This window comes from Patagioenas fasciata, chromosome 1, assembly GCF_037038585.1.
Source record: "Patagioenas fasciata isolate bPatFas1 chromosome 1, bPatFas1.hap1, whole genome shotgun sequence".
Classification (NCBI taxonomy): Eukaryota; Metazoa; Chordata; class Aves; order Columbiformes; family Columbidae; genus Patagioenas; species Patagioenas fasciata.
Genome location: NC_092520.1, coordinates 119,196,917 through 119,224,617, shown reverse-complemented (window position 1 = coordinate 119,224,617; position 27,701 = coordinate 119,196,917). Strand labels below are relative to the sequence as shown.

Genomic DNA, 27,701 nt, shown 5'->3' with positions numbered 1-27,701 from the left:
TATAATTTAACTGTTCTCTCTAAATAAAAATAAAAATTTAAAAATAAAAGGAAATACTACAGGTCAGGGTAGAAGAAAAATAACCAAATAGCTTTTAATGTCTTAAGCTTTCTTTTTCCTCTAAAAGAGCTCATCATCTGTAACATTTTATACTTCCATTCTTACACGTGAAAATATGCAGTTTCAGTGAAAATTAATCAAAAGCTTTACTTCTGATATCGCCTGATAAGCACCCACATCTTTCTTGAGCAATGTGTCATGATAGTTTAACTGAACTTTACATTCAGAATGTATAATTCAGTGACCTCTCCTTATTGACTTAATATATGTCAGTAAACCCACTTAAAATAATTAGAGCTATAATGAAAAGACTATAAATCAAGTTCAGGTCTACAGCATTTTTATTTCCTGCCAATAAAATGTCCATGTCCCTATTAGAATTAAAGTATTTTAAAGTAACATATCATATTTTTACCTAAACCCTTGAAACAAATCCCTTCTATACCTGTAGTGCATAAACATCTCCAAAAACTCCTTGTAGCATTTACACAGCTGAAATCACTACTTAGCATGTCAACCCTTGAGACTCATGTCCTAACACAAAACCACAGCACAGGTTTTGAGATATTTGTTTCGCAGACCAAAAGCATCATTTATGTTTTTTATTTTACTTACATTGTATTCATTCATGTGAATGTTACTAAGACTCAACCATGCTAATCATTTGCAGAGAGTGTCATCTAATAAGTGTTAGTCTACACATTGTCTGAGGCTTTAGGATGTTTTTGGTGGGGGGCGGGGAGGGGGAATGGCATTTTTTGCTCCAGATGAGTAATTCGTGGCCTTAAAGAGTTGCTTGGTCATTCCATTGCCTCCTGACCAACATTCCTGAAAAGCAGACCTGCAGAAAGCAGCCCTGTGAGAGACTTGCTGAGAGACACACCGTTAAACTGAGAAAACCTCCCAACATCTGGTCACAGCACTCCACGAGCAACTGCTTTGTAAACCAGGGAAACGTGGACACCACAGCCTGCTGCCCTGGCATTTACTTCTAACGAAAGCAGGAACAGAAGCACCAGTTCCTCATGTGTTAGTGTTACACAATTATTTGAAACAATAAGAGTTTTATTAAAGTTAGCAGGTAGAACCTTCCCTCCTGGGGAGGTTGTTCACTTTAAGCTGTGCCGATACCAGGGCTCCTGTCCCAGCAATGCATGTGCAGGACCAGAGAACAACCACCCAGCTGAAGGATCACCATGTTCACCTTTACTTCTCTCTGGTTATGGAGAAGAATTTGACAAGGACCTCGCTGTGTGACTTGCAGGGTTGCAAATCCACACCTGGCAGACCACAGCCAGTCCCACGCAGGGAGTGCCCAGCAAGCAGCTGGTTTGACTATCAAGGGATTTCCACCTTGAGAACCCTCCCTGAGCTCTGTGCCTCAGCAGACCATGAGACTGTCTTATGAGGAGCAGCTGAGGGAACTGGGGCCCTTTAGCCTGGAGAAATGGAGGCTGGGTGGAGATCTTATAGCTGCCTACAACTACCTGAAAGGAGGTTGCAGCATGGATGGCGTTGGTCTCTTCTCCCAAGTAGCAAGTGATAGGACATGAGGAAATGGCCTCAAGTTGTGCCAGGGGAGGTTTATGTTGGATATCAGGAAACAATTTTTCACGGAAGGGGTTGTCAGGCATTGGAACAGGCTGCCCAGGGAAGTGGCAGAGTCACCATCCCTGGAGGTGTTTAAAAGGCATGTAGATGAGGTTCTTAGGGACACGTGTTAGTGCTAGAGTTAGGTTATATTTGGACTCGAACTTGAGGGCCTCTTCCAAACGAAATGATTCTGTGATTCTATGACTGATGCCTTCTTTGGGTCCCTGACAGCAGGAGCAGGGTGCTGGTGAGGTGAAACAGCTCCAGAAGATGCAGGGAAGGGCTATGGCAGCTCCTAGCCATCCACCCCTGGGACCACCACCACCTCCTAGCTGTGGAGGCCCAGAGAGCTGGGCTCCATCCCCATCCTCAGCTCTACCGCCCACAGCATGAAATCACCTCCTCTACAATGGGCTTTCTCTAGAAAGGCTACACAACTATATATTCATTTGCTGCCCTGTTGATGGTTAGCCTGAGGGGAGGGGGGGTTTCTGCTGAGGTGACAAACACCTGACAATTATTTGTGCCATACCCACGTTTACCATCACCCTACTTTTTACAGTTAGAAGTCCAAGTATGCCACTTTCCCCCCCAAAAAACAAACAGCTTGAAGACAGAATTTTCTCCACAATGTACGCTTTTATGAATAAACATATTTATATTTGTAGAGAAGAAACTACGTACTGACATAGAGAAAATCTTTTAAGTTCTATGGAGAAAACAAGCTTCAAGGTTTTTCTCAGTGTGCTTACAAGAGATAAGGAGCTACCCAAAGGATGAGTTACAACATTTTTGGTGGCAAGAGACAGAATGATTATCTGCTATTTCACATCTGTCTTGCTGTAGCACGTCTCATCTCTGCATCATACATTAATTTCACCACTAGAAAAGCAGGTGATGTGGATTAACAGAATTATACTTAAACAAAACAAATCAATACACGCTCTCGGTTATGTGTATTACACAGCAGAGCATACCCCTGAGCCCCACAAATGTCAGCTTCTAAGGGCAGATGTACAGTAACGAGGAATCTCAAACTGATGTCCTTAGTTTAAAATATGAGTACTATTACTAAATTCTCAGTAAGTTTTTATAGGTATCCAGTTATATTTCACAATTCTGGAATGTCCTTCTTCCATGTTCTTGTATCAGAGTTGCATACACAGAACACACACACACACACACACAAAAAAAAAAAAAAAAAAAAAAAGACAAATACAGGTGGGTTTTTGTTTGTAATGTTTTCAAATAACAAAATAACAACGTAACCAAAAACTAACAAAGTGCCCTGGAAGAATAAGGTCTGTCAGAGACCACTTGTAACAAGGTATATGTTTTAAATAGCAATAGTTTCCAAACCTGCTATATTTACCACTCCGCCTCTGCCTGATCTAACTGAGAGCGGGTCCAAATGGAAGCTCCAGAGTATTTAAATGAATCACATTCCCCAGAGCCTGTCCGGATCCATTGGAGCTGCTTCACCGGCCATTCACGCTTGGGCTGCGCCAAGCTCCTGCAGCATCCCTAGCATTTAATTTGCTTCAAGAATAATTGCTTATTAAGTTGGGGCTTGCCATAGTAACTACAGCTATTTAGAAATATATAAACAATAAAAATTCAGAAACTAGCACTGTCGCTGTTTCAAGAGAAGTGAAGTCAATCACACGGTTGACTCCTGATTCACTGTGGCACAACGTGCCACCCAGCATTAAAGTTTACTTTACTTGTTGCTACAGCAAAGGAACCACACGAATAATTTGCCCCGAAAACGTAGAGCAAGGACTGTGAAATGAAACCATCTTGATGTGCACATAAATATGTGTGAAAATTATGCTAAAATTAATTTTTTCTCTTGCACAGCATTGCAAACGATTCTAGTAGCTTTCGAGACAAAGGATGAATAAAACTGAAACCAAGAAAAGGAGCTTTGCAGGGATTTTTTTGTTCCATCTTTTTGTTCCAACTTTGCAGCTCAAATCCAATCATCCTGAAGCTTCCACCTCAGCCTGAATATCTAGGAGGTCTTTGAGAAACAAAACAAAAAATAAAAACCAGATGATTCTGAGAGTTATGACAAGATTGTGAAACCTACCCTCAGGAACGAGACACCTTCCAAGACACCTCTCTTGCACAATGAATAAACAAGGCACTAACCAAAACTTAAGGAACAGATCAGACAAAGTTGTAGCATAAAAGATGTAGCTGGAACAGATATCTGTTAACTATTTAATTAAGCTTTGAAGACTGGTCAGGAGAGTTTGTCAGCCAATTGACACTTAAAGCAACCTAAAGAAAAACGAATTTATCTAATGAACACTTTAGGTGTGTCACATAGATCATTAAAGTACTATCAGCTTTTTTGAGTCACAGATTCAGGACTTAACTGCAAAGTCTGGATTGTTTGTGGAACATTGCCTTATAATATAGGTTCATTTTTTTTTTTTCGACAACTTATGTAATTCAGCTTAGGTTTAAATACTGTGATATCTTGTTAAGTGAGAAGTTTTAAGTTTATACTGCTGATCGAACACATTTCAAACACCACTCTACTCTCCTCGTCATGACTCTCAACAGGAATTGACTAAACTCGAGGTCTCTAAACAAAACACATGGTCTTATTCATCTTCAGCAGGGCAGCTTGGGGACGGGGGACGGGGGTGTTTCTAAGATTCAGAGACGTTTATTCTCTAAATTACTAAACAAATAAACTAGGTGCAGCAATCTGAAAAACAAACAAACAAACAAATGCCCCATAAAATACAATTGAGATATTCCATTGATCACATCGTCCTTCACAGGGAAAAAAAAAAAATCTAAGCTGCTGCAGAGAAAGATTACTGTACATTTCATAGAGGGCAAGCTGAGCAAGCCGTGACAATACTGGGACTAAGCCTTCCTGCTGTACAGGCTGCTTCCGAATTCCTCCTCCTCCTTCCTGGCAGCTACAGAGACCCCGGCTGCCTGCACCAGCCAGACTTCACGGACCAGTTGCCTGGGAACGCTTAAAGAGCCTTTTACATAAGATGAACACTATGGAACAATGTGTTTACAAATAACAAAAAAAAATAGAGTTTTTAAGAGGCAAAAGTAGGGCTTAAGTAAAGATAAGAACCAGAACACTGAAGTAAGGTCTAGTAAGGCATTTTTAGCATATATCTGAGATACTTGGTCTGAGCATAAAGCAGTTTGTATAAGTGCAATTAATATAAACATAATACAGAGATCACAGAGCTGCATATGAAAAACATGCTAACCAGCAACACCGCATGTGTATGAGTTCAATAAGTTTATTACAATAAGCTTACGGCAAATAAGTAACTGGAATGCAATAAGGACTGGAGTCACTCATTAGCCTAAGCTTTCCATTTCCCACAGTTTACAGCAAAGCGTGGTATGACCTTCTAATTAAGGAAAATAACTCCAGACATCTTTCCTCTCCCTCCAATGCCACTCTGCAGCCACCACTTCTGGCAGACTGGCTACACCCCACAAAGACAGCTTCCTCCTAACAGCCTCCCTAGCACAAACAACCATTTACATGTCTAAATGCTACTCAAACTTGTCATCACACGGCACGGGAATAAAAATAAAGGTGATGAGAGCCTACTGAAAAGCAAAGATGATTAGCAGAGTTGCTGGTGAACTACAGGAAGACTCGTACTGATGAAGTGCATGTCCACCTTCATCTCCTTGCTCATCACAGACAGGGAGAAGAGGGATGGGGTAACTGACCACTCATCTGGGGAATTTTGTGGTTCCACTGAAATATAAGAAGAAACTTCTTCTCAGTGAGGGTAACAGAGCACAGGAACAGGCTGCCCAGGGACGTTGTGGAGTCTCCTCTGGAGACATTCAAAACCCAGATGGACGCCTTCCTGTGTAACCTCATCTAGGTTTCTCCTGCTCCGGCAGGGAGATTGGATGAGATGATCTTTTGAGGTCCCTTCCAATCCTTAACATTCTGTGATTCTCACTATAGCATAGTTATTTTAACTGGATAAAGCTCAGCTTACTCAAGAGGAAGTTACTCTATGTTCTTAGACAGACACTTAGATCGTCTCCTTCATCTGAAGACTGAGACAGACGTGCACAGGATTTTTAACTTTTTTTCCCGTCTAACTTGCTCCCGGATAGCCTAGGAAACAAAACTCCGACCACCCCTGTGTCACAGGAACATGGGCTACGCGTGAGAGATAACAACTCAGACCCGGCACCCAGAAGCTAAGACTAAAATTGGCTTTCACGTAACGACCCCTGAGGCTTCACCTACTGGCGGGGCTCGCCCAACGGATCCGCACGACCCTTCCCGCCGCAGCAGCGCCCGGCTCCACCCAGCCCGCGGGAGCCCCCCTCCAAACCGGCGGCCCGGGGCAGCTCTGCGGGCCGCAGCGGGCTTGCCAGGGGGAGCACCAAAAACAGAGCGGGGGAATGAATAAAACAAAAATCAGCGTGTGGGGGTCGCGGCCAGCAGCGAGAGGGGCGCGGGGGGGGGGGGGGCGCGAAACTGCCGGCACCTCAGATGAAGCCTCTGTAAAAGGGGGGGGAGGGGGATGAAGCCGCAGCCGAAGCGGCGGAGTCGCCGCCGCAGGGACGGACCCACCCCGCAGGCAGGCCGCTCCGGGCCCGGGGAAGCGCTGCTCACCCGCTCGCCGCCGGCTCCCGGGAAAGGCGCTGCGCGGCGGCGGGAGGGGCCCCTTCGTCCGCTCTGCTCCGCCCGCCCAGGGGCTCCGCTCGACCCGTCCGCCGCCGCCGCCAAGGGTCGCGCCGGCCCGGCGGCTCCGCTCCTGGGCCGCGCCTGGTGGGGAGTTTCCTGTCTGAGTCACTTCAACCGGGAGCTGCGCAGGGAAACACCCTTCCTGCCGCTCCAGCTCCTCCTCCTCCCGCCTCATCCCAAATCTGCCGCCCCTTCCCTCCCCCGGCAGGATCCGGCTCCTCCTCCTCCTCCCGGGGAGCTGGGAGCCTCTCCGGGACTCCCGCTAGGCGGGATCCTGTTCAGCTGCCGCGGCGGGATCTGCCTCTGTGCTTTAATCAAAGAGGCCTTTTCTGTGCCATGTACACAGGGAAATCTATATATAAGACGACAAGTCTGTATATAAGACCACCGTGCCGCAGTCGTACTTGCGTACAAACCAGATGGAGCCCGATTCGGCGCCCTGATGCCCCCAGCATCACCCCGCAGGGAAATCCAGCAGCCCGAGTACTGCGGAGTGGCTTTGTTTTTCCACTTTAGAAGGGAAAGAGCCCGGCAGTAGGGATGCAGGACCTAGCCTAAGAGAATCAAAGGGGATCCCACAGGAACTCCTTTAAAACGCCCTCGAGAGGGTGCTCATGCGTGTCTTTTTCATATGCGAAGTGCCACTATTGATTGAAACTAAAACTAGAAAAAACCCTAGGAATGATCATTTTCCACTGGCTGTTGACAACCTCCCACTTTTACTTTCCTGTAAAACACAACAAACACGTATATACTTGCTCTTTTTAAACTTTGCTTACCTTTTCCAGGTAATGTTCTCCCATTTCAAGTTCTGGCTTTCTTTTATTTCTTCAAGATTAATCTAATGGACTTGATGCTGCACCACAAAATGAAACTGTCAGCTTTTTCCACTAAGGTTTGTCAATATTGTTGTTTCTACCCACAATTTTGTGGCAGACAGAATCCACAAACCCACTATATGTAGAGATTACAGTCAGTTGAGAGCATGGGAGCTTCCAAACAACTTTGACTTTTCCTCAAAGCCCACTTGCTTGTATTTGACTGCGTTAAGTTGCATCCAACATTTTATTTATATAATCATTAGCAAACTCCACAGTATCGCTGTAAGAAGCAACTTTAGGTCTCTGCTTTCAACAGCTGTTAGTGAGACACTGTGCTATTGATGCTTTTTGTGCTGAGAATAATTAGTCCTCTACTTCATCGATTCTTTGTTATTTTTTTTTTTTAAAAAAAAGTTCCCACTGTATTAAGTTTCCTTAAATAGCTCTTTTGTAATAGCATCTACAAGAAAGCCTTTGGAAAGTGGGGATAAGTTGCTAAAACCCCTAATTCTCATTATTTCAAGTACTCTCTATAATTCAATTAATCTACCCATTCCATATCATCAAGAATTCAAAGTGTTATTGTTACCATTTCATCATATCACAGACACTCCTTCACAGTCATATTTTTCCCAGTGCCACAATACAGTATTTTCTACTAAACAATCTCTTTTTTAGCATATGGCTGCTTATTCTTCTCTGTATATATTCATAAGTATTTATAGTGCATATACCAAATGACCGACTTTCACCCACCACAGTTCCCTGTCAGCCTAGCTTCTAAACCCAGCTCAGTCAAAGCTGTAAAACACAACCAGAACTGGACGCTTCAGTTTCTTAAGTGACAGCTGACACTGTTCAATGCAATTCACCCCGTGCCCTTTTCCACAAACCCCGTGCAGGGCAACGAGCTCGCTGAAGTAAAGAATAACTCACCTTCATAACACAGGATTGGTTTTGTTTCCTCGTCCTGGGAGAGCTTTGTCATGATGGCGCCAGTCAGCCCACATCAGCAGTGAGACCCCATTAACAAGCCGCAGCGGAGAAGCGAGGATGGGGAACTTGCTCCAAGCAAGGCCAGAAGCTCCCAGCAAGATCTGATCAACAGCAGCTTGTCCCCAGATGGGTCACACTTCACTGTGCTCCTGTGTGAGACTGACATCGCAGCTCCCGTGCTTGCCAAAAGCCACCTGGTGCCAGGAACGACTGCTTTGCATGGGTGGGAAAACACTGGCCCAGGTTGCCCAGAGAGGTGGTGGATGCCCCATCCCTGGAGACATTCCAGGCCAGGCTGGACGGGGCTCTGAGCAACCTGACCTAGTTGAAGATGTCCCTGCTCACTGCAGGGGGTTGGACTAGATGAGCTTTGAAGCTCCCTTCCAACCCAAACCATTCTGATTCTATGAAAGCAAGATGCTGCCACCTGGCACCATGTCCTAGCAAAAGCTTCTCCTAAGGACTGGCTGATGCCCCAGGTCTTGCTACGCTCCTTCTAAAGTAACTGGGTGGGCAAAGGAGCTACTTTCCCACTGCTGGGGCAAGCTACTCTTGATCAGCATTCCCATACTCAAGTTTATAGCTATCCATAGGTTAGACAAAAAGAAAATTATAATTGATGGTGACATGCAGTTAGTCAAGATTTGTGTTGCTTTCCTATTACTTGATACTGCAATTAGAGGACAAACACATTTTACCATTTGGGTGTCTATGTTCGCATGTAACATGAGACGTCTATCGTAACAGTTCAAAAAAAGCCCACATTGCACCATTCCAGCTGCCTGATTTAATTCTGCAATGACCCTATGACTCCCTGCCCTTTCCATTGTTGTGCAATTCAAGTATTGCAATGACAGTACTCGATTAAAGGCATTCAGCAGGTCTCGATGACTTGCTTCTCCCTCTACCGTATCCATCCTTCTAATCATCCTTGCCTCACAGAACATAGACCTTCTTGGTCTAGCTAAAGATACATGTATCTACGTATTCCTGATCAAAATCAAGCCATACCCGTAAACCAGAGGAACATCACATAACATGATAGTAACAAGCTTAATGCAATCAACTGAAGACTAGATAAAGCCTTTGCTCAAGGCACCATGTGAGCCACAGACACTCACAAGTCTAATTCTTGAATTCCAGGTATTTTCATTTTAATTTCTTTCCTTGGGCTTCAGAGTAGTCAATGAAAGAAGATTGTCCACAGGAGCCCACAAGAATCCATGGGAGAGTTTCACTCCACAGCAGCCTCGCAGCTTCAACAGGAATCTTGTGGTCCTGCCACGAAGTGCCTGCTCTGTCCAAAGATGCTGACGTACTCTCTGGTTTTGCACCTTTCTACTCCATTATTCTAGTGATTAAGCTTTATAGCATATCTAGTTTTTTTTTTTCTTGCTGAGTCCACAGAGGTCTTTTCATCCTCAGAAATTACTTAAAGCAACACAAGAAACTGTCATGACCTGATACAGAAAGGTATTTATGGAACCGTGACAGGCAATGGGTGCAATGACACCAATAATAGGACATCATGCAAAACTATGAAGAAAGAAAATAAGTAATTGTCTATAAGTCAGCTAAAAAAAATAAATCCAACCTCTAGCAATGTACCAGCCAACGGTCCATACTCTAAAGGACTAGACAAGCTTTTTCACACAAATCATCAGCACAGACTTCATTTTGTGTCAGACATGGCAAATGGTGTAGTGCACAGCAAGGCTACAGGAAGCTTATTTGCTTCCACACTGCACAGGGCAAATCCATTGTTTCAAGTCCCAGGAGGAGGCAGGCACCTATGTAAAGGGCACAGCACCTGGGAGAGCTTAAGCAGAAGAGACCAAGTAGAAAGCAGCAATTGTCTCAGAGGTCTCAGTGAGCAGCCAGCTCAGAAAGCAAGAACCTGCCCACAGCAGAAAGCCTATCTGGCTATGTAGACACAACTCCTACCATCACTCCTACCCAGAGCTCCCCTCTTCACAAGGCCTAACACCATTGCAGAGTGAATCAGTCACCCACACCTACCTCTAACTCCATGTAAAGTCAGATTCCTACCCCTAAGAGCACAGCTGACAACAGCAAGTGTGCTGCTTATTCATAAACACCCATCAGCACATGATGACACGTGCACCTCTCTGGTTCCCATTTCCCTCCCAGCGCTGAATACCACTGTCTCAGACAGATCTGAGCAAACAGCGTTTCCCAGTTCTGCTTTCCAGCTCCCTGAAATGCCAGGCAAAAGTTCTGTTGCTAACTCAGAGGGATTTAGCTCCTTATCTGCATAACAGACCACTGTCCCCCAAACTCTGCTTTCCAAGGTGGCTGCACGCTATGCTGCCAACCACACCAGAGTCTGCCCACCACTTCCCTGACAGACGCAAACAAGCATTAAATGCCTTCTTGATTCTATTCTAAACTACATTCATTTTGCTCATGCCGGACACGGGTACAGAAACCAGGGCACCTATGTTAGGCAATTCATCCCACCCACTCTTCACCCCAGCCCTGTCCCTCTAGTGCTGGTAACTTTATCAGCTGCCTGGAGCCGAAGACCTGTCATCCCCTATAGCCTTCCCAGCAACAAACGCACAGTGCAGCAACAAGCCACTGTGCAATCCAGTAAATATTAATTTTATCAGTGAGGAAAGGTTTTCCTGTAAGTGTGCAGAAGAGTATAGGAAGAAAGCTGGAAAATTTGTGAATCTCTACAGTTAATAAGACAAAAAGCACATCAGAGGGATTTTTAAAATATCTTTTATCAGCCTGCAATTTAGAGATGCTATCTTTAACCCATGTTGCCATGGTAATCATGCAACCAACAACTGGTTGCTAACTTTTCTGATAGCATTAGCTTGACGCAAGCAAAGGTCCTCAAGGACCTAGTGGTTAATTATGTGTTATTAAAACTAAACAGCAAAGAAATCATTAGAATTTACTAAATCTGTGCTAAAATGTGGTCTGGAAATTATAGAAGCCCACAGGAAAGAGAAGGAAGAAAAGCACTGAGCCAGATACATTAGGGCTTCTATGCTGCAAGTTTTATCAGAGAGTGCACAATGTTAAAAAAGAACAAATAAAGGTGAAAATTAAGTATAGACAGAACTGTAACACCATCCAATAATGCAGTGTCTTCTTTTCCAACAAATTTTAGACATGAGACATATTACCATGAATATAACCATTTTCTCTAATACCACCTAACCAAATCCTTACTTTTAAGCACCCAAATCCATGCTTCCTGTGCCACCCATATCAGTGCTGCTTTTTAAAGCCATTCACTTCTCCCTTGTACATCATTTAAGTATTTATTCTCACGTTTCAAAAATCCAAGCAGGCCTTTTTGTGCCTTAGTATAAAATATCAGAATATAGCTGAGGCCAAGAGCTAAACAGTTTTTTCTCTTTGTAGTTTCAGGTTCTCTAGTATCAGAATAATCTGGCTATGACTATAAACCAGATTATGTTTCTTCTCCTTCATAATTCATTAGAACCTCTTCTCCACAATCAATAATGTTCTTTTAAAACTGTTAAGTAACTATTTCTTACTTTATGCTTTTTAGATCAGGCATATTTAGGGGAAAACACATACTTTTTCTCACTTAAATACAGACTAGCCTTTTGACGTTATGAATTAACGTCCCTGAGCTTGGAAAGAGATCAACTAATAAAAAAAGCCCTTGAAATTTTAAAATCTGCCACCTAGAGGGCTTTTTTAAAAAATATGGTTTTAAATTAGAAGATACACAACTCGGAAGCTTATAAAGCTCAGTTTCTACATGTTTTGCTGGCTATTTTTTACATTTTCCTTTAGCTAGACTTGACAATTTACAACACAATAATCTATGACAGAACCCCCTTAAATTATACACACACACAATAAATCAGGCCTCATTTTTCTAACATCTCTGCAATTGCATACTTGAAATTCCAGAAGTGCCAGCAAAGCACAGTCAAATGCTAGGTCTCCTCCATCAAAAGGTGAAGAGTGTCCAAAAGTTAAGACTCAGATCAATTCAGAGATAACTGCTAAAAATTGTAATTTGGGAACAGGGTCAAAAAATGTCCAGAAGGAATGGAGACAGGACAGAATCCAAGTAACAACACCGCTCTGTAAAGAAATCAGAAAACATTACAAGGAAATTTGAGCAAATAGAAAGCTAAAATATCTCAAACCTCACTGAAAGCCTTCTTTCCTCCAAACAAGTAAATAGCCAGGGATGAGGGAATTGAGTGTACTATCAGCAAGTTTGCTGATGACACTAAGCTGGGAGGAGTGGCTGACACGCCAGAAGGCTGTGCTGCCATCCAGCGGGATCTGGACAGGCTGGAGAGTTGGGTGGGGAATAACCTGAGGAAATTTAACAAGGGAAAGTGTAGAGTCCTGCATCTGGGCAGGAACAACTCCAGGTTTCAGTATAGGTTGGGAAATTACATATTAGAGAGCAGTGTAGGGGAAAGGGACCTGGGGGTCCTGGTGGACAGCAGGATGACCATGAGCCAGCACTGTGCCCTTGTGGCCAGGAAGGCCAATGGCATCCTCGGGTGTATTACAAGGGGGGTGGTCAGTAGATCGAGAGAGGTCCTCCTTCCCCTCTACTCCGCCCTGGTGAGACCCCATCTGGAATATTGTGTCCAGTTCTGGGGCCCTCAGTTCAAGAAGGACAGGGAACTGCTGGAGAGGGTCCAGCGTAGGGCAACAAAGATGATTAAGGGAGTGGAGCATCTCCCTTATGAGGAAAGGCTGAGGGAGCTGGGTCACTTCAGTTTGGAGAAGACGAGACTGAGGGGTAACCTTATTAACGTTTATAAATATATAAAGGGTGAGTGCCATGAGAATGGAGACAGGCTCTTCTCAGTGGCAAACAATGATAGGCGAAGGAGTAGTGGGATCAAGCTGGAACACAAGAGGTTCCACTTAAATTTGAGAAAAAACTTCTTCTCAGTGAGGGTGACAGAGTACTGGAACAGGCTGCCCAGGGGGGTTGTGGAGTCTCCTACTCTGGAGACATTCAAAGCCCGCCTGGACACATTCCCGTGCGACCTCACCTAAGCGTTCCTGCTCCAGCAGGGGGATTGGATCTTTCAAGGTCCCTTCCAATCCCAAACATACCGTGATACTGTGATCTGCTCCATGGGACTGATGAAAATGTCCTGGTGGGATCACAGGGCATGCACACTAAAAGAAAGGACTTATTTTTCTCTGTTTCTAGAGAAAAAGAGGTGCCATAAGATAAACTCATCCAAGGGAATTTCCCTGCTGACCATTACTGACACACAAAAAGCTAAGCACAGGGGATGTCTGCAACTACAATCAGCTAACATTTGCAAAGGTAGATTTTCCACTTTGCCTTTCAGATGACAGAAGAGCAAACAAATATTGGAATCTGGTTGGAAAACAGTGTGCAGGCATCACCCACCTCAAAAGTGCAGAATGCAAAGCTAATTCCTAAGCAGGAAATTGGGTGAAACAGCAAATTCTTTCACTTGCACGGAGTCTTTCAAATAAAATAAGTAAAATCTGCAAAGAGATTTACTAGGAATTATTGTTTTAACAACGCGAAGGATTTTTTTCCCTTATCTAGCTAATATTATCCAAGGTAAGTCTATGAAAAGCAGTAATTTCACTGAAGATAACCACTGTATAGAAAGGAGATATAAAGCAACCACTTGATAGATTTTTAAAAGAACAGAGTAGAAGAATACATATACTCAAAAAGTAATGAAGCAGTGCACACAAGCACTGAACTTCCTAGTACAAGAATGGCTTTAAAAACTATTAGTATGCTGTTCAGTTTTACTCTGAATGAGCATGAAACATCTAATAAAGACCACATGCTGTCTCTGCATGCAATAAATAATATGCAATCTCAAATGAGAACCAGTCATGGTAAAGTGGAAGTACAAATTACTTTTGTTAATAGGCGTCCACCTACCACAAAAAACATTCATTTGGCAAAGTGTGTCATGTGGGAGCAGAAGATAACACAAACATCACATCTCTAAAAGAAAAGCTTCCACTCAGTGAAACAAGAATGTGCTATGGGGCAGCACAAAGTTTCCCAGTGTTATACTTCCAAAAAGAAAAAAAAAATTCTTTTACCTGAAAAGATTTTATGGTTGTAACTTGGAAGAACCTTTTGAGAACTCCTGTTCAAACAAGAACTCCAATATTCATTTTCATATAAAGTAATTATTAGTTCACAGCTAAAAAATAAGTTTTATAATGTAAGCCACAGAGTCACACAATATAACTCATTTCTCTTGCAGAAACAGTCCCCAAACTTTCAGTTACCAACTGGATTTCAACAGAAACATACACAATGGTGACATTCCAATTACTAAATATTTTATTTATTCAAATAAATAAAGAGGTAAATGGCTATAATTGATTTTCTCATACAAATGGGGGTGTACTAATGCCAGGATTACAGAGAAAATTCCACAGGGAGGAGACAGGGCAAGTCACCTTGTGCAGAACATGCTCCACATTTACTTCTCTAGAAATGTACCCTTCTGTATTACAATCTACCACTTTACAATAAATCATCTATTACATGTAAGGTTTGTTTGCAAAAGGCTTTGAAGAAGGAGAATGATCAAGCTGTATCTGACTACCTCTGAAACATCCCAACAATCCAACAGTTAAAATTAATATATTACCCACTGCGATCTTGATCCTACTTAAACAGACAAGACTTGCCACTAAAATTAGTAAGCATTTAATCATTTAACATAAAAAAATACAGGTATTTTATGGTCTGCAATAATTTTGATACGGTAACCTTGTATTTTTTATGTCAGCTTATCGTAACAGTCATAACTGTTCCCAAAATGCTCTTAAGAACCACTTAGCAAATAAGATTAATGCCTCTTAGCCTTTTTTCAAAGGAAAAAAAGGCCAGAAATAAACACAATCAAGCTTTGGAATAATATGAATTGAGTCACACCACTCCACACTGCCCTGTAACCTAGTCACAGCTGCAAAGTCAATGAAAAAAGTACATCAGTAATGTTTCTTAACAAAGAAAAATAATAATCCTTTTTACACCATGAAGTACATTTTTTGTATTTTCATGTAAGGTTGTTTACACAGGATGAATTTTACACTGTACATGTTTTTTGATGTTGAAGCATATACATACAGAGAAAAATACTGCCACAACCAATACACCTAAACACCTATACATTATTTACATTTTAAAATATTTTACACAGCCCCAAATCATCAGCATCTTTTAGCTATATACATTTCAAACTGCAGTGTAAAATGCTTACAGTTTTTTTAACAAGGGGATTTCAACACAAATGCTGCTTTCAGTTCTTTAGCAATTCAGTGGACTCAGGTGTTAACTTTGTTCCATGCCAGCCATCAGTGACAAAGCTAAAGATTCCACTGCAAACCAAACCATAAAGAAGTAGTTAATATTTGCATTTGCAGCAGTCTGCAAGTATTTATTGCAATACCCAATTCTGTAGTTTAAAAGAAAGATACTAGGTTTTGTTTTGGTTTTTTTTTTTTTTTTTAATTGTAACACTCAGGATTTAAGATGGTAAGACATTTTATGAATTTCTGACAACTAAGACTGTATTTTACCACCTTCACCATCACTTATCTATTAGTTACTTCAGGTGGTAAGAACTGATAAGAAAATAGTTCATTTGTTTGAAATACTACTGCTGTACACAAAAAAAATGTTGTGGGAAGTTATATGCAGTAAGCCTTTCTCACAGATGGTTCTTGCAGACAAGCTCTTGTAGACTGAGTAGCAGTGATGTCAGATATAACCTCTTTTAGAAACCCATTCAAACACACCCCTACATCCCAGCCAATCCCATTCAGCAGGTGCCCCCCTACTCAAACTGGCACTGACTAGCAATTTCAGCAAATATCAGGCTGTAAGTAGAAACACAGACATGTCATCTTCTGGTGTTTCTGCTACTGAGGAAGAAACTTCCAACAGCTAGGCAGAGCCAAGAGCTCGGTGCAGTTGCAGCTGAAGCACCGTAATACAAAAATTTCATCTGTTCAACATATATCACAGGTCTCATCCAACAACAACAAGAAGAATGCTTTTCTACGCTCTCTAAAACTTAGTTCAACTAATTTGTTTAGAAAACTGCGTGTCACTTGCTTAGCTACATCAGCATCTCCTCATCTAGGAAACAGGTAAGCTGAAAACAGCTGTCATTAAAAACCATGGCATGAATACTTAAAAAAAATAATGAAGTTAACGTATTAAGAAGTAAGGCTTGGCATCCTTCTGTGAACACCTCACAAAATGAGACTATTTAAGATTTATTGACAAACACTGAAACAGATTAAAATGTAAATACGTTCCTTGTAACGCTTGTGTCCCAATAAGTGCAGGTATGTGAAAAGCCTTGTGTACTTACAGTGAGGAAAAGAGCCTCGACAGACAGCTTTGTTTAGAACAGTCACAAGAAACATGTGACAGTTTTTAAAATCAGATTCCATCTTCTCTATGGATTCCATCCTACAAAACAGTTGAACAGAGGAATGCTTAACAGACTAGCCACTATGTTATCACCAAAATATGACCAAAACTTCAAAGTAAATGACAAAAGTACTCTTTGCATAGCATTCTGGCTTCAACTTACAGTGTTCAGTTATCCCTGCACATACTGCTCCTAGAAAACAAAGGCAATTCTGACAGTAGCATCTGAGCACTATCACAACAGCATTAATAATTTCTTTATCATCTTGGAAATCTCTGCAGTAACCAGGAAGAATTGTGTGGTTCCAAGTGACAACTATTATTCCTATATAGCTTTTTATTTTACGACCACTGTTCCTCGTTCCTATTGCTTCAGAACTCCTTGGGGTAAACCTATTCTGCCAAATAAAACGGGGACACCCATGTGGGTGGCTTTACTGTCAGCCAGCTCTTGAATTCTGTGCCAGCTGGTGCTCAGAGGAGGGAGAAGATGTAGTTCACAACAGTCACTCCTTTCCTCTTCCCCCTCTGCCAAGAGGATGTAGATGACAGCACATCATCTATGACTTTTTCCTGTCACATCCAAGAGCAGGCAACCACGTGCCCTGAGTTTCAATCTTTATCAACAGCCTTGACAAATTACTTCTGACACTTCAAAATCCAAAAACAGCAATTTCCAAATGCCACAGAGAGAAGGATCTGAGTTCTAGGTTCTGTGCCAAAGAGTATTAGTTCTGAAAAATATGGATAAGAGCCAGTCCACACCAGCTGGCCTCTAGGTCACAGATCAACCCTTAAGTGCCAGACATAGTCTTGAAGACTTGCCCTCTATCATTCATCCTTCAAGCAGTAGGTTACACAAGCATAAGTATAAATTGGGAGAGAAGTAGCTGGAGAGCAGCCCTGCAGAAAGGGATCTGGGGGTGCTGGTCAACAGTAGCTCCATGAGAGTCAGCAGAGTGCCCCTAAAATCTGCAAACTGCCTCCTGGGGTGCATCAAACACAGCATAACCAGACAGTCAAGAGGTAATTGTCCTGCTGTATTCAGCATTGGTGTGGCCGTACTTCAAGTACCATGTGCAGTTCTGGGCCACACAATTTATTAATAAGAAGGGTGTGAAGGACCTTGAATGCCTCCAGAGGAGGCAACAATGCTGGTGACAGGGGCTGGAAGGAAAGTCCTGGGAGGAATAGCTGAGGACTCTGAGCTTGTCTAGTTTGGAGAGCAGGAGGCTGAGGGGCAACCTCATGACTCTGCAGCTTCTGAGGAGGGGAAGGGGACAGGGAGGTGCTGAGCTCTGCTCCTTGGGATCCAGTGATGAAACACATGGGAATGGCTCAAAGCTGCACCAGGGGAGGTTGAGACTGAACATGAGGAAGCATTTCTTTACCAAAATGGTGGTCAAACACTGGAACAGGCTTCCTAGAGATGTGGTTGATGCCCCAAGTCTGCCAGTGTTTAAGAGGCATTTGGACAATGCCCTTAACAACATGCTGTAACTTCTAGTCAGCCCTGAAGGACTAGGTGATCCTTGTAGGTCTCCTCCAACTAAAATAGTCTATTTTATTCCAAAAAAACCCCAGATCTTATTTTTACTCTTGTCTAAGGGACAATTGATTCACAGACCAACACATTAATCTTATCTTGGAAATTACAGGTAGATTTCTAACTTCAGTCACTGCACATAAGGAAGCACATCTTTTCTAAAAATCCCAACTATGACACAAATCTCAGGTTGTTTCCACAGAAAAGGTACTATAGTAAAGGGCAGATCAAAAACAACTTTAGAATTTGAGCATTTGAACTAATGGAATTAAGCATTCTGCACGAAAATCTTGACTCCAAAGTCAATGGCACTGAACATACACTGACTCCAGTGCATGGAACGTGTTAAGTTCTGGCTAAAACAAATTTCACTTCTGCTTAGAAATAGCAATTAGCCTCTGGTATCTGCTGTTAAATAGTGAGCAAAAAAATATCTTGAAGTCATATTCTGAGCTGTGAAATTATGATCAGGTAGAATTTTAGGTAGGTGTACTTACTTCCAAGCCCCCAGACCAGCCTGCCAACGGTCTGCAAACATCAGTACTAAATTTAACACCTTCATAATAGCTTCTTTCACAAAGCTCACCTATAATAAACATTAAAACAAAAGGAATAACAGTCAGAAATTCTTGTTAAGCATGATCCATTTCACTATGAAGCTGCAATACAAAGGTATCACATGCCATTTAATCTGACGTGTAAAAACAATCTCCCAAGTACAATGTGATTTTTCCAAATTTGTGGTTTGCATTTGTTCTCTAATTCATTTCACAGCTGACTACTTTGACAAGGACTAAGCACAGACAGTATGTGGAATAAAAGGCTACAGTGCTACCCCTGTACCTCCTTTTCCTGCCATAACAGTATGTATAATCCTTATTACATCACCAAGTCTCAGTTTAAATCCACCCACCTCTTAGATACAAATGAGTCACGTAAAATCCCATTTAAAGAATATAACTTGATCTTCTCTCCTTGACAGAATTGAGCTGAGACTTGCAAGAGAAACTGGATCTCAGTGCTAAATCTGGAAAAGCTACTGTTTCCTCAAGAGTACCTATATATTCCTTAGTATGTTTCTACTGAAAAGACAGCATAATTAGTACTAAACTACATTCTTGTCCTACTAAACTCAATACATCAAATACGCCCTTTTTTTACCCACCTTCTCCCTCAGTAGGCAGCGATCATGGATTGTAGATAGATATCTGTAATGAATCTTTATCAATTGATCTAAATCTTTGGCTTCTTCTACCTGATGCTGAAACTCCAAGCCTGTGCTGTGAAGTATCTTAAAGAGAAGACAATAGTTACTAAAATCCACGGTGTACAGAAGTGTTTATGACTCTCTTCCATTATTTTTATTATTAAGAGTCTAAAATTACCTGATTCATTTACTCTTCACTCCCAAATTTTAGGCTCACCATCCAAACTACCATGAATATAGCAAAAAATTCAAGCTCCTCTCACAACTGCACAATGACATTCCTCATACAAGTAAGAATATTGCCATTGCACACGGGCAGACAGACTATCCCCGGAGGAGCCGATTTGGAGTATTTTTATTAAAGGCAAAAAACCACAATAGCAGAGTAGACGCAAATCTACAGGCATTGCCTTTGTACTGGAAAAGTCGTGCATACACTTCTGGATCTGTGTACTAGAGATTTTTGAGAAGGATCCATTGAACTATAATGTCTGTAATAACACTTCAATAGGCAAAATAGCTCTAAAGAGAGTAACAGCTTACAGAAACTACTTTTTACAGGACTGTGCTTCAGTCATCTAGCACTGGGAGAAACAGTCACAAACAACTAATAATACCCAAACATCAATCATATGCATGTAGAACTTCTAAAGCATTTTTAGAATTATTGATCTGTAACTGACAAGTTAAAACTGAAACATGTTTAGCTCAAAATCCTTTTACAGAAAGGACAGTAGACTATGACTTTGCTTTTTAAAAATTTTTTTCAATTATTACTGCATTTCCAGTTAGAAGTTGACATAAATGAAAGTGTGATATTACACAAACCCTAGTCATGATGTAGTTGTGCAGGCTGTTAACAAAATGCATAAGTTTCACTCTTAAGAGGAACATGCGATGTATTTGTTGGTTTATACTTTCTGTTTGCAGTCCAAATAGAGGAAGTGCTCCTTGTTCTAATAAAGGTGTTTCCTTAACCTGTGGGTTTTCTGCAGCACAAACTAATTCTAAAAAGAAAAGGCAAGAATATTACATTGCAGTGCACAGAAAGACAAACTGTATCCAAAATGTTACTTAAAACTGAAATTTGTTATTTCTTATTATTCTGCACACAATACTGATGTAAGATTTTTCTTGTAGTGCAGATGTGTTATTAAAATATAGCAACATACTGAATAGTTTGACAGTATGTGTACAATGTAATTTGATAAATACTAGAATAAGAAATGCTATTTAAGAGCTAAAGACTCTATGAAAATGAAAGGATTAAAAAAAAATCTACATTAAAATAAAAAGTGTATACTCTCTCCACAAAGCACAAGGCTATAAACTTTAAACAATAGAAAACCACATACTTTTATGAAGATAAATACTTAAGTGGTGTAGAACCTATCAACTTTCTAATTTATTTTTCTAGGACATGATGTGTGTATCCAGTTCATATGGGACATGAAGAATAAAAAAATTAACCTGGTGAAGGAAACACTAAGCAATCTGTTTCTACAATCCCCAAATATTGAAATTGTAGCTTAACGTATACATTCCAAACTATGTAGTTTATTGTTTCAATCTCAATTAGAGTATTTTTTATCTTGTTTTCTTAAAAACTTGACCACACATAGAGCAAAACATTAGAGTGTGGTAGACAGACCTTTCAACAGCAAGGTCTGAAGACCGATGTAACAAGTTTCCAATATTACTAACCAGACCTGAATCAAAGAGACAAAGGGAATGCATGAATAACTAGTGTTGTCCTTGAGGCTGAAAAGAAGTTAAAACCATGCCCAGCCTAATATATCTCATTTTCAACACTAATAGAGATTAATATTTTATAGAATGAATCAAAATTCTGACTGGTTTTTACTACTTACTGCAGAAAGCAGCAGACTATTTATACCTTTAGATGATAGCACAAGTTTTTACAGTATGTTTCACTGAAGATGTTTCTTACCATCAAATCGCAAAACATCTAGACTATACTTGGCCCACTTAATTTGAAGTAAGAGCAGAAAAACTTGATTGTAAATTTTTTGGCACTCTAAGCTTATAACTATATCCACAGGCCAAGGCACCTAAGAAAAAGAGAGGATAATCATGACAGAAAATGTAAGTCACTTTAATACAACATTTTAAATCTGTTCTAGTATAAGAACTATAGCAATATTAACTCATTACCTTGTAACTCAATGTCAAACCATCTAAGGTGTGGACAGGAAGTTTCTTCTTTGCTGTATCAACATTTTCAAATGATATAGACAACCTATGCCAGGAAACAAGTGATTTAATTGGTAACAATCTGTTTTAAATTAGTGGTTAGGTTGTTGGGGTTTTTTAATTTCTTATTGCTAAATATCAACTGTCTGATTTAATCTGGTAAACTTAGGTGAGGAGATGACAACATCTTAAAACTTCATTAAACCAGATTATTGTAATGAGTATGCAATAATTAGTATTGTGCTCCACAAGTTAAGTACATTACTATAGGTAAGTGTAAAAGAAACATAACTATATTTTGCAGGATTTTGCATTTTACCTTGAACTGTCCTCTGGGTAGCGCTGCCCAACTGCCTCTTGAAGTTGAACATTTAAGAAAGCAACATTCTGCCAAGTTTCCTTTTCTCTAATTTTGTCAAAAATAGATGTATAGAAGTCATACATGGTATCTCCAGCTTCAAGTAAGAAAAAGTTTCTCATTGCCTGCAAATATTCTACAAGCCTGAACAGGGAAGAAACATTTAACAATTCTTTAGTCTTAACCACAAAAGTGAAATCAAACACAACTGTTAGAGAAACAAAAATCTGAAAAATTTCTCACTACAAGAACTCTATTGAACACAAACTTCATGAAGTCCACAGGAAATCCTTTGCTAAATTCTCAGGCAACCTTCATGTACACTCAAATTGAACAAAATACTAAGCCATTTCTTCCTGTGAGCTTGAACAGCCTCACTGACTTCAACAGAAGCGCTCATGGTATTCAACAGTCTCACAGGCTGGGCAATTCTCAGAAATAGCTCAGGGTTTGGAAATCCTGTCCCTCTCTCTAAACAGAACTTAGGGAAGTAGATGAAATTTCAGAAAGAGTTCTGTCTGAGACTTCAATGTGGAGCCCCAGAGAATTATTATATGGATTTTCCTCTTCTGAGAAAGTAGGAAGAATAAGTATCATTACGACTCTCACAAGAATCATCACTATAAATACATTAAGTACTTCAGACAGACAGCATGATGACTTATGACTACCTGAAAGTCAAAGAAAATAGGCCATTTTACTTCAAGTAATATAAAAATATCACATAATACTCTTTTGTCTGAATATCCACCAAAGACAAATCACAGAATGTTAGGGATTGGAAGGGACCTCGAAGGATCATCTAGTCTAATCCCCTCGCTGGAGCAGGAACACCCAGATGAGCTTACACAGGAATGTGTCCAGGAGGGTTTTGAATGTCTCCAGAGAAGGAGACTCCACAACCTCCCTGGGCAGTCTGTTCCAGTGTTCTGTTACTCTCACTGTGAAGAAGTTTCTTCTCATATTTAAGTGGAACCTCCTGTGTTCCAGTTTGAACCCACTGCCCCTTTTCCTATCATTGGTTGTCACCAAGAAGAGCCTGGCTCCATCCTCCTGACAATCACCCTTTATATATTTATAAACATTAATAAGGTCACCCCTTAGTCTCCTCTTCCCCAGGCTAAAGAGACTCAGCTCCCTCAGCCTTTCCTCATAAGGGAAATGCTCCACTCCCTTAATCATCTTTGTTGGTCTGCACTGGACTCTCTCCAGCAGTTCCCTGCTGTTGATTTAAGTTTTCACCCAGGATTCTATCATGTTAGATCCCCCTACTTTCTTACCTATAATCCTTCTTTAAAGTTTGCATTAGATTACCACAGCATTCCAAGTAGTGTTTGTCTATGTGAGGATAAAGGCAGGACCTCAGTGTCAGTTCAAAAGTCTGGCAGGTCACGGATTCTGATGATCTATCCACACAAACATCCCCACCTGTAAACTTCTCATGAAAGTCACTCTGCTCCAAATATAACCTCCAAAATAAAACAAACTACTTAGGGAAGAAGATTCGTAATTCACATTATATATTATATAGAAAACAAAAAAGTTATACATTCAAAAATTTTAAACAAAATTGGATCCATCTGCTCTGAAATATATGGTGCAGAAGTAATAAAAGCTGTCTCACATAACTATAGTAAATATCAAGCCTACTAAGTGATCCTTTGTACTGTTTTTGTATGACCAGGAGTAAGAATATCAAAAAGGACGGCATACTGTAATTGCATAATTGCTCAGGGAATAATCCTGAAAAAAACATCAAGTTCATACACTATATGGCTTAATAAACAAATCCAATACCATAGGAACTTTTAAAATTATTGTGCGCATATACAGCAATCAGATTAACTTCCTGGGAAAGAAAAATAAAACTAAAGAAACAAAAGTAAAAATTCGAAGAACAACAAAAAAAGCAAACCCCAACAATAACAAAACAAATCCAAAACCACCAAACAAAAAACCCACCACCAGACACATGGAGAATTGGTTTGAGGCACCTTATATATGGGGTCCCTATATATTATCTTTAATATTGTATCATGGGAAGAGAGTATCTGCAGTCTACACTTGCTAAGTTTCATTGTTTTGTCAAAGAAAGGATCAAATTATTACAATATTTTGTAAAAAACTACTCAATAGTTGAAGCCATTGTAAGAGGAAGCCCAGCTTATAGCAGCTATTGCCTTGATAGATTGCATGGGTCAGACACTGAATTGATCTATCAATTTTGACAAATAGAATAGTTCCAACAAACAAAGGAAGTAAGAGTCCTATCTGCTATTCATTATGACTTCTTTAAAACAAACTCCTCCTACGACTGACATAAAAACATGCAGATCACCAACTAGTACTGAGGAAAAACAAAATAGCTATTGTCTTATTTGTAATCACAATACAAGTAAGATTTTCAGAATTTGTCTTTTCTTCTAACTACCAAGACATTTATAATACCTACATGACTTCCCTCATTATAGAGAATGAAGAGCTTTTATGCATTAACTTGAATTCTGGAAGGCTTTAAAAGTTAAATTATTTAAGCACAGCACAACTGAAGCTGCATTCTCAAAAAAAATGTACTTGGTGCAAATCAAAGACATTGTGCACAAATTCCAAGCAAACACATTAAAAAGTTTAGATTTTACAACAACATTCACTACCAAAACACTTATTTGCTAAAAAAACTGTTACGATAAGGACTACTGCAGTTTTCTATGCTAACAGATGTGAGTAGCAGATTCATCGCTGATTTTGTTTTTCTTTAACTAAGTGCAAGGGTATTGTTCTCTTAGGTTCTATTGCTTATCATTGGTGCTTCTCTTTATTCCACGCCTGCCTGTTTTCAGCAGCAGTCAAAATCTGGTCTGCCAAATGACACCAAGCAGAACATTGCTCTCAACATCACAGCAGGAAGATCATTCATTTACCTAGCAAAATTAATAGCCAGCAGTGGGTCATGGACATCATCCAGTTCCAAGTGCCTTTCTGCTATAGACTGCATCTTGATCAGGCTCTGCTTCGTGGCCTGCTGTTCTGTGATCAGATCTGGGATGGACTCTTCCCCGTGCCGCAGGCGAGACTGCACCGATTCCAAGAACAGCGTATACAGACTCTTCCGTTCAGCATCTAAATTGGGCAACACATTTTGTTCCGAGAGAAAACATCTTAACTACAAGAACTCCTCCATAGTTCAACATTTACTTGGTAAGTTTTAACATACTAAATTTAGGCCACTATTCAGAAAAATACTCAAATCCATATTTAATTAAATATTGCCAAAACAGTAAGACTAGTCCAACACGTGAAGATGGGCATACATTCAAGTAGACTGTTAAATGGGTGTCTGAAATATGAAATATTTCTGAGACTGTGAGAGAACTTTGCCCTTCAGGTGCAAAGGCAATTAATTCTTAGCACCTCAAAACAACCCTGCAGTATTCACTGGAACAGATTATATTAATATTCTCACACCAAAGGGAGAAATACACCTAAAGAGTCTCCAAAATAATTCAGCTATCTCTACTTCTAAACACCAAGAAACAGCAAAACAAAAAAATGTTAAAAAATATCAACATCGGTTACACTGCTGTACTACCTCAAAATCAGTCAAGATAAATATCCAAAATACCCATATCTTTCATTTAATTACTAATAAGCTTTTTTAAAAAGTTCCAGACACTATTTCAGAATTAATTGACGACTTAGTAATAGAAAACAACTACTTATTAAAAGAGAACAAGCTTACTATTAAAACATGAACTGTTTTCGTTTGCTTCATAACAAAAAAAAAAATGTTTTTGCAGGCATGTGAAAACAAGGTCAAGAAAAATTTAAAGCAATGAAAAGCAAAGGGAGCACTCAAGCTTTATTCACTTTGCTTTTGTCACTTGTTTGCATTGGAAGAGTGTTTTCAATCAGACCTGCACAACACTGACATTCAACATGGAGCATCATATTATTCTAAAACCATGGCAACAATACAACAAAAAATACACCCATCCTGTTAGATACCCCAAGGCATAACAGTCCACGAACTGACATCCCACCTCTTGATGCAGCCTGCTGCGGAGAGCCATCTTTGCACTGAAGATTCTTCAACAGCTGCATGGATTTTCCAGCCATGATGATTTGCTTTAGCACAGGTTTCAGAAAAGAGACCATAGTGTGTTGCCTGCTGGAAGGGGCCTGATCGCTGCCAGAACTGGCACTGGCATTGTCACTCATCTTCTCTTCATTCTCAGTCTTCTCTGACACACTATATAACGTGTAGGTAGCATACCAAAAATCTCTGTGATTAACTGGAACATTTTTGTTTCTGCAAAGAAATAAAAAGACTTTGAGCATTTCCCTTTTCAAAAGATGAAACTTTATTATTAGAAGATGCGTATCATCTTTGCTCTATGCTTTTCCTCTTACAATAGTCAAGAAGTACTTTCAAAACTATATAAAATAAGCTCATTCACACCACAAGCTATCTGGACACCTCTAGGAAAGCATGAAAGCTTTAGCAGGACAAAGAATCAGCTCACAGGAGATAAAACAAGCGCCTAATGAAATAAATCCCCAAAACAAGGTAAATTGAATAATCATAATTAAATTTGTCCAGAAAGTTAACTATTCACAGTGGCATGCATCCTTAATAACAAAATGATTAGTTACATTAGTTACAATGAAGCAAATACTAGTAGGACAGCTGAAAAATTCTGGAGTAGGTGAAACTCAATTCTTGGTTTACTTTGCTTTTTTGTGTTGTTTACATCAAGATACACAGTTTGGTATGGTTGGTTGCACTGAAAACATAACTACAGAACCATAGAAAGAAAATTCAAGTAGGACACAATATGGAAGTTAAAGATCTCAGCTACTAGGGATTTATTATAATAGCACCAGAACTGTTCTCTTACTTCATGCCCACCATGATCTGGCTTAATAGAGAGGTTCAATTAAGACTGGCAGACAGGAGAAATGGGATTGGCAATTACGAGCCCAAATTTTATTTCTATATTCACTTCCCACTTCAAGCTGTCAAAAAAGGCACCAGCAAAACGCAGCATACAAACAGAAAAGAAATTGACAACTCAAATAATGCTTAAGATATGTGCACATAATTCAAGACACCATATTAACTTGTAGTACAAGTTAGAAGGAATGAGTGTTTTCATTCTAAATAGCATTTGATTTCTAAAAACTATACATTACTAGAGGAATTAAAAAGTAAAAGTTTGTGATTTTTGCAAATGTCTTGGATTTGAAAAATGGTTAATTGCTTTTGAAAAAGTCAACACATTCAGAGTCAGACTGCTGATTATTTATTATAGATGGAAAAAATAAAATCATTTATTTCCATTCTAGAACAATACTTCGTAGGACTCCATATCTAATGCAATTTCCCTAAGGGGAAGTTTGAAACAAGTTATAAAAGTATGATTAAGAAAGTAATTCTACTTAAGTAAAATAACAAACAAGGAAACCTACTTTTCTTGTCACCCTTTACTTTTTAGGTTCTACAGCAGGTTTTGCATTCATATTTACATAGCATTATATGTGTCCAGTATTAGCATTCCTACCTCTGAATGATAAATTCCTTTGCAGGATCAAACAAATTACCATGGACTATCCACTCATCCACTGTCTGTAAGTACGGTCTCACAGTTTCAACCCAGAGCGAGAACAGAAGAGATACCTGAATTTAAGGGGGTGGAGGGGGCAGAAAAAGTGGCTGAATGTTTTTCTATTAAGTATTAGAAGC

At 40.2% G+C, this 27,701-nt stretch overlaps 2 protein-coding genes across 5 annotated transcripts in view; both read right to left on the bottom strand.

Annotated features, from left to right (window-relative positions):
- The window catches only part of CYFIP1 (cytoplasmic FMR1 interacting protein 1), an 84,261-nt gene extending 77,764 nt beyond the window's left edge, over positions 1–6,497 (bottom strand). For both annotated transcript variants that reach the window (XM_071813502.1, XM_065854683.2), the window contains exon 1: positions 6,296–6,497. The gene's annotated coding sequence lies outside the window, so the exon portion shown is untranslated. The remainder of the gene's footprint in view (positions 1–6,295) is intronic.
- Positions 6,498–14,501: 8,004 nt separating this feature from the next.
- TUBGCP5 (tubulin gamma complex component 5) overlaps positions 14,502–27,701 on the bottom strand; it is a 28,256-nt gene continuing 15,056 nt past the window's right edge. For all 3 annotated transcript variants that reach the window (XM_065854748.2, XM_065854739.2, XM_071813497.1), the window contains 12 exons: positions 27,520–27,635; positions 25,999–26,267; positions 24,880–25,078; positions 23,239–23,427; positions 21,920–22,102; positions 21,562–21,646; positions 21,338–21,458; positions 20,215–20,393; positions 19,345–19,470; positions 18,677–18,765; positions 16,572–16,672; positions 14,502–15,570 (listed from right to left, as the gene is read on the bottom strand). In XM_065854748.2, the coding sequence (XP_065710820.1) occupies positions 15,524–15,570; positions 16,572–16,672; positions 18,677–18,765; positions 19,345–19,470; positions 20,215–20,393; positions 21,338–21,458; positions 21,562–21,646; positions 21,920–22,102; positions 23,239–23,427; positions 24,880–25,078; positions 25,999–26,267; positions 27,520–27,635 (1,704 nt within the window). In that variant the 3' untranslated portion in view covers positions 14,502–15,523. The remainder of the gene's footprint in view (positions 15,571–16,571; positions 16,673–18,676; positions 18,766–19,344; positions 19,471–20,214; positions 20,394–21,337; positions 21,459–21,561; positions 21,647–21,919; positions 22,103–23,238; positions 23,428–24,879; positions 25,079–25,998; positions 26,268–27,519; positions 27,636–27,701) is intronic.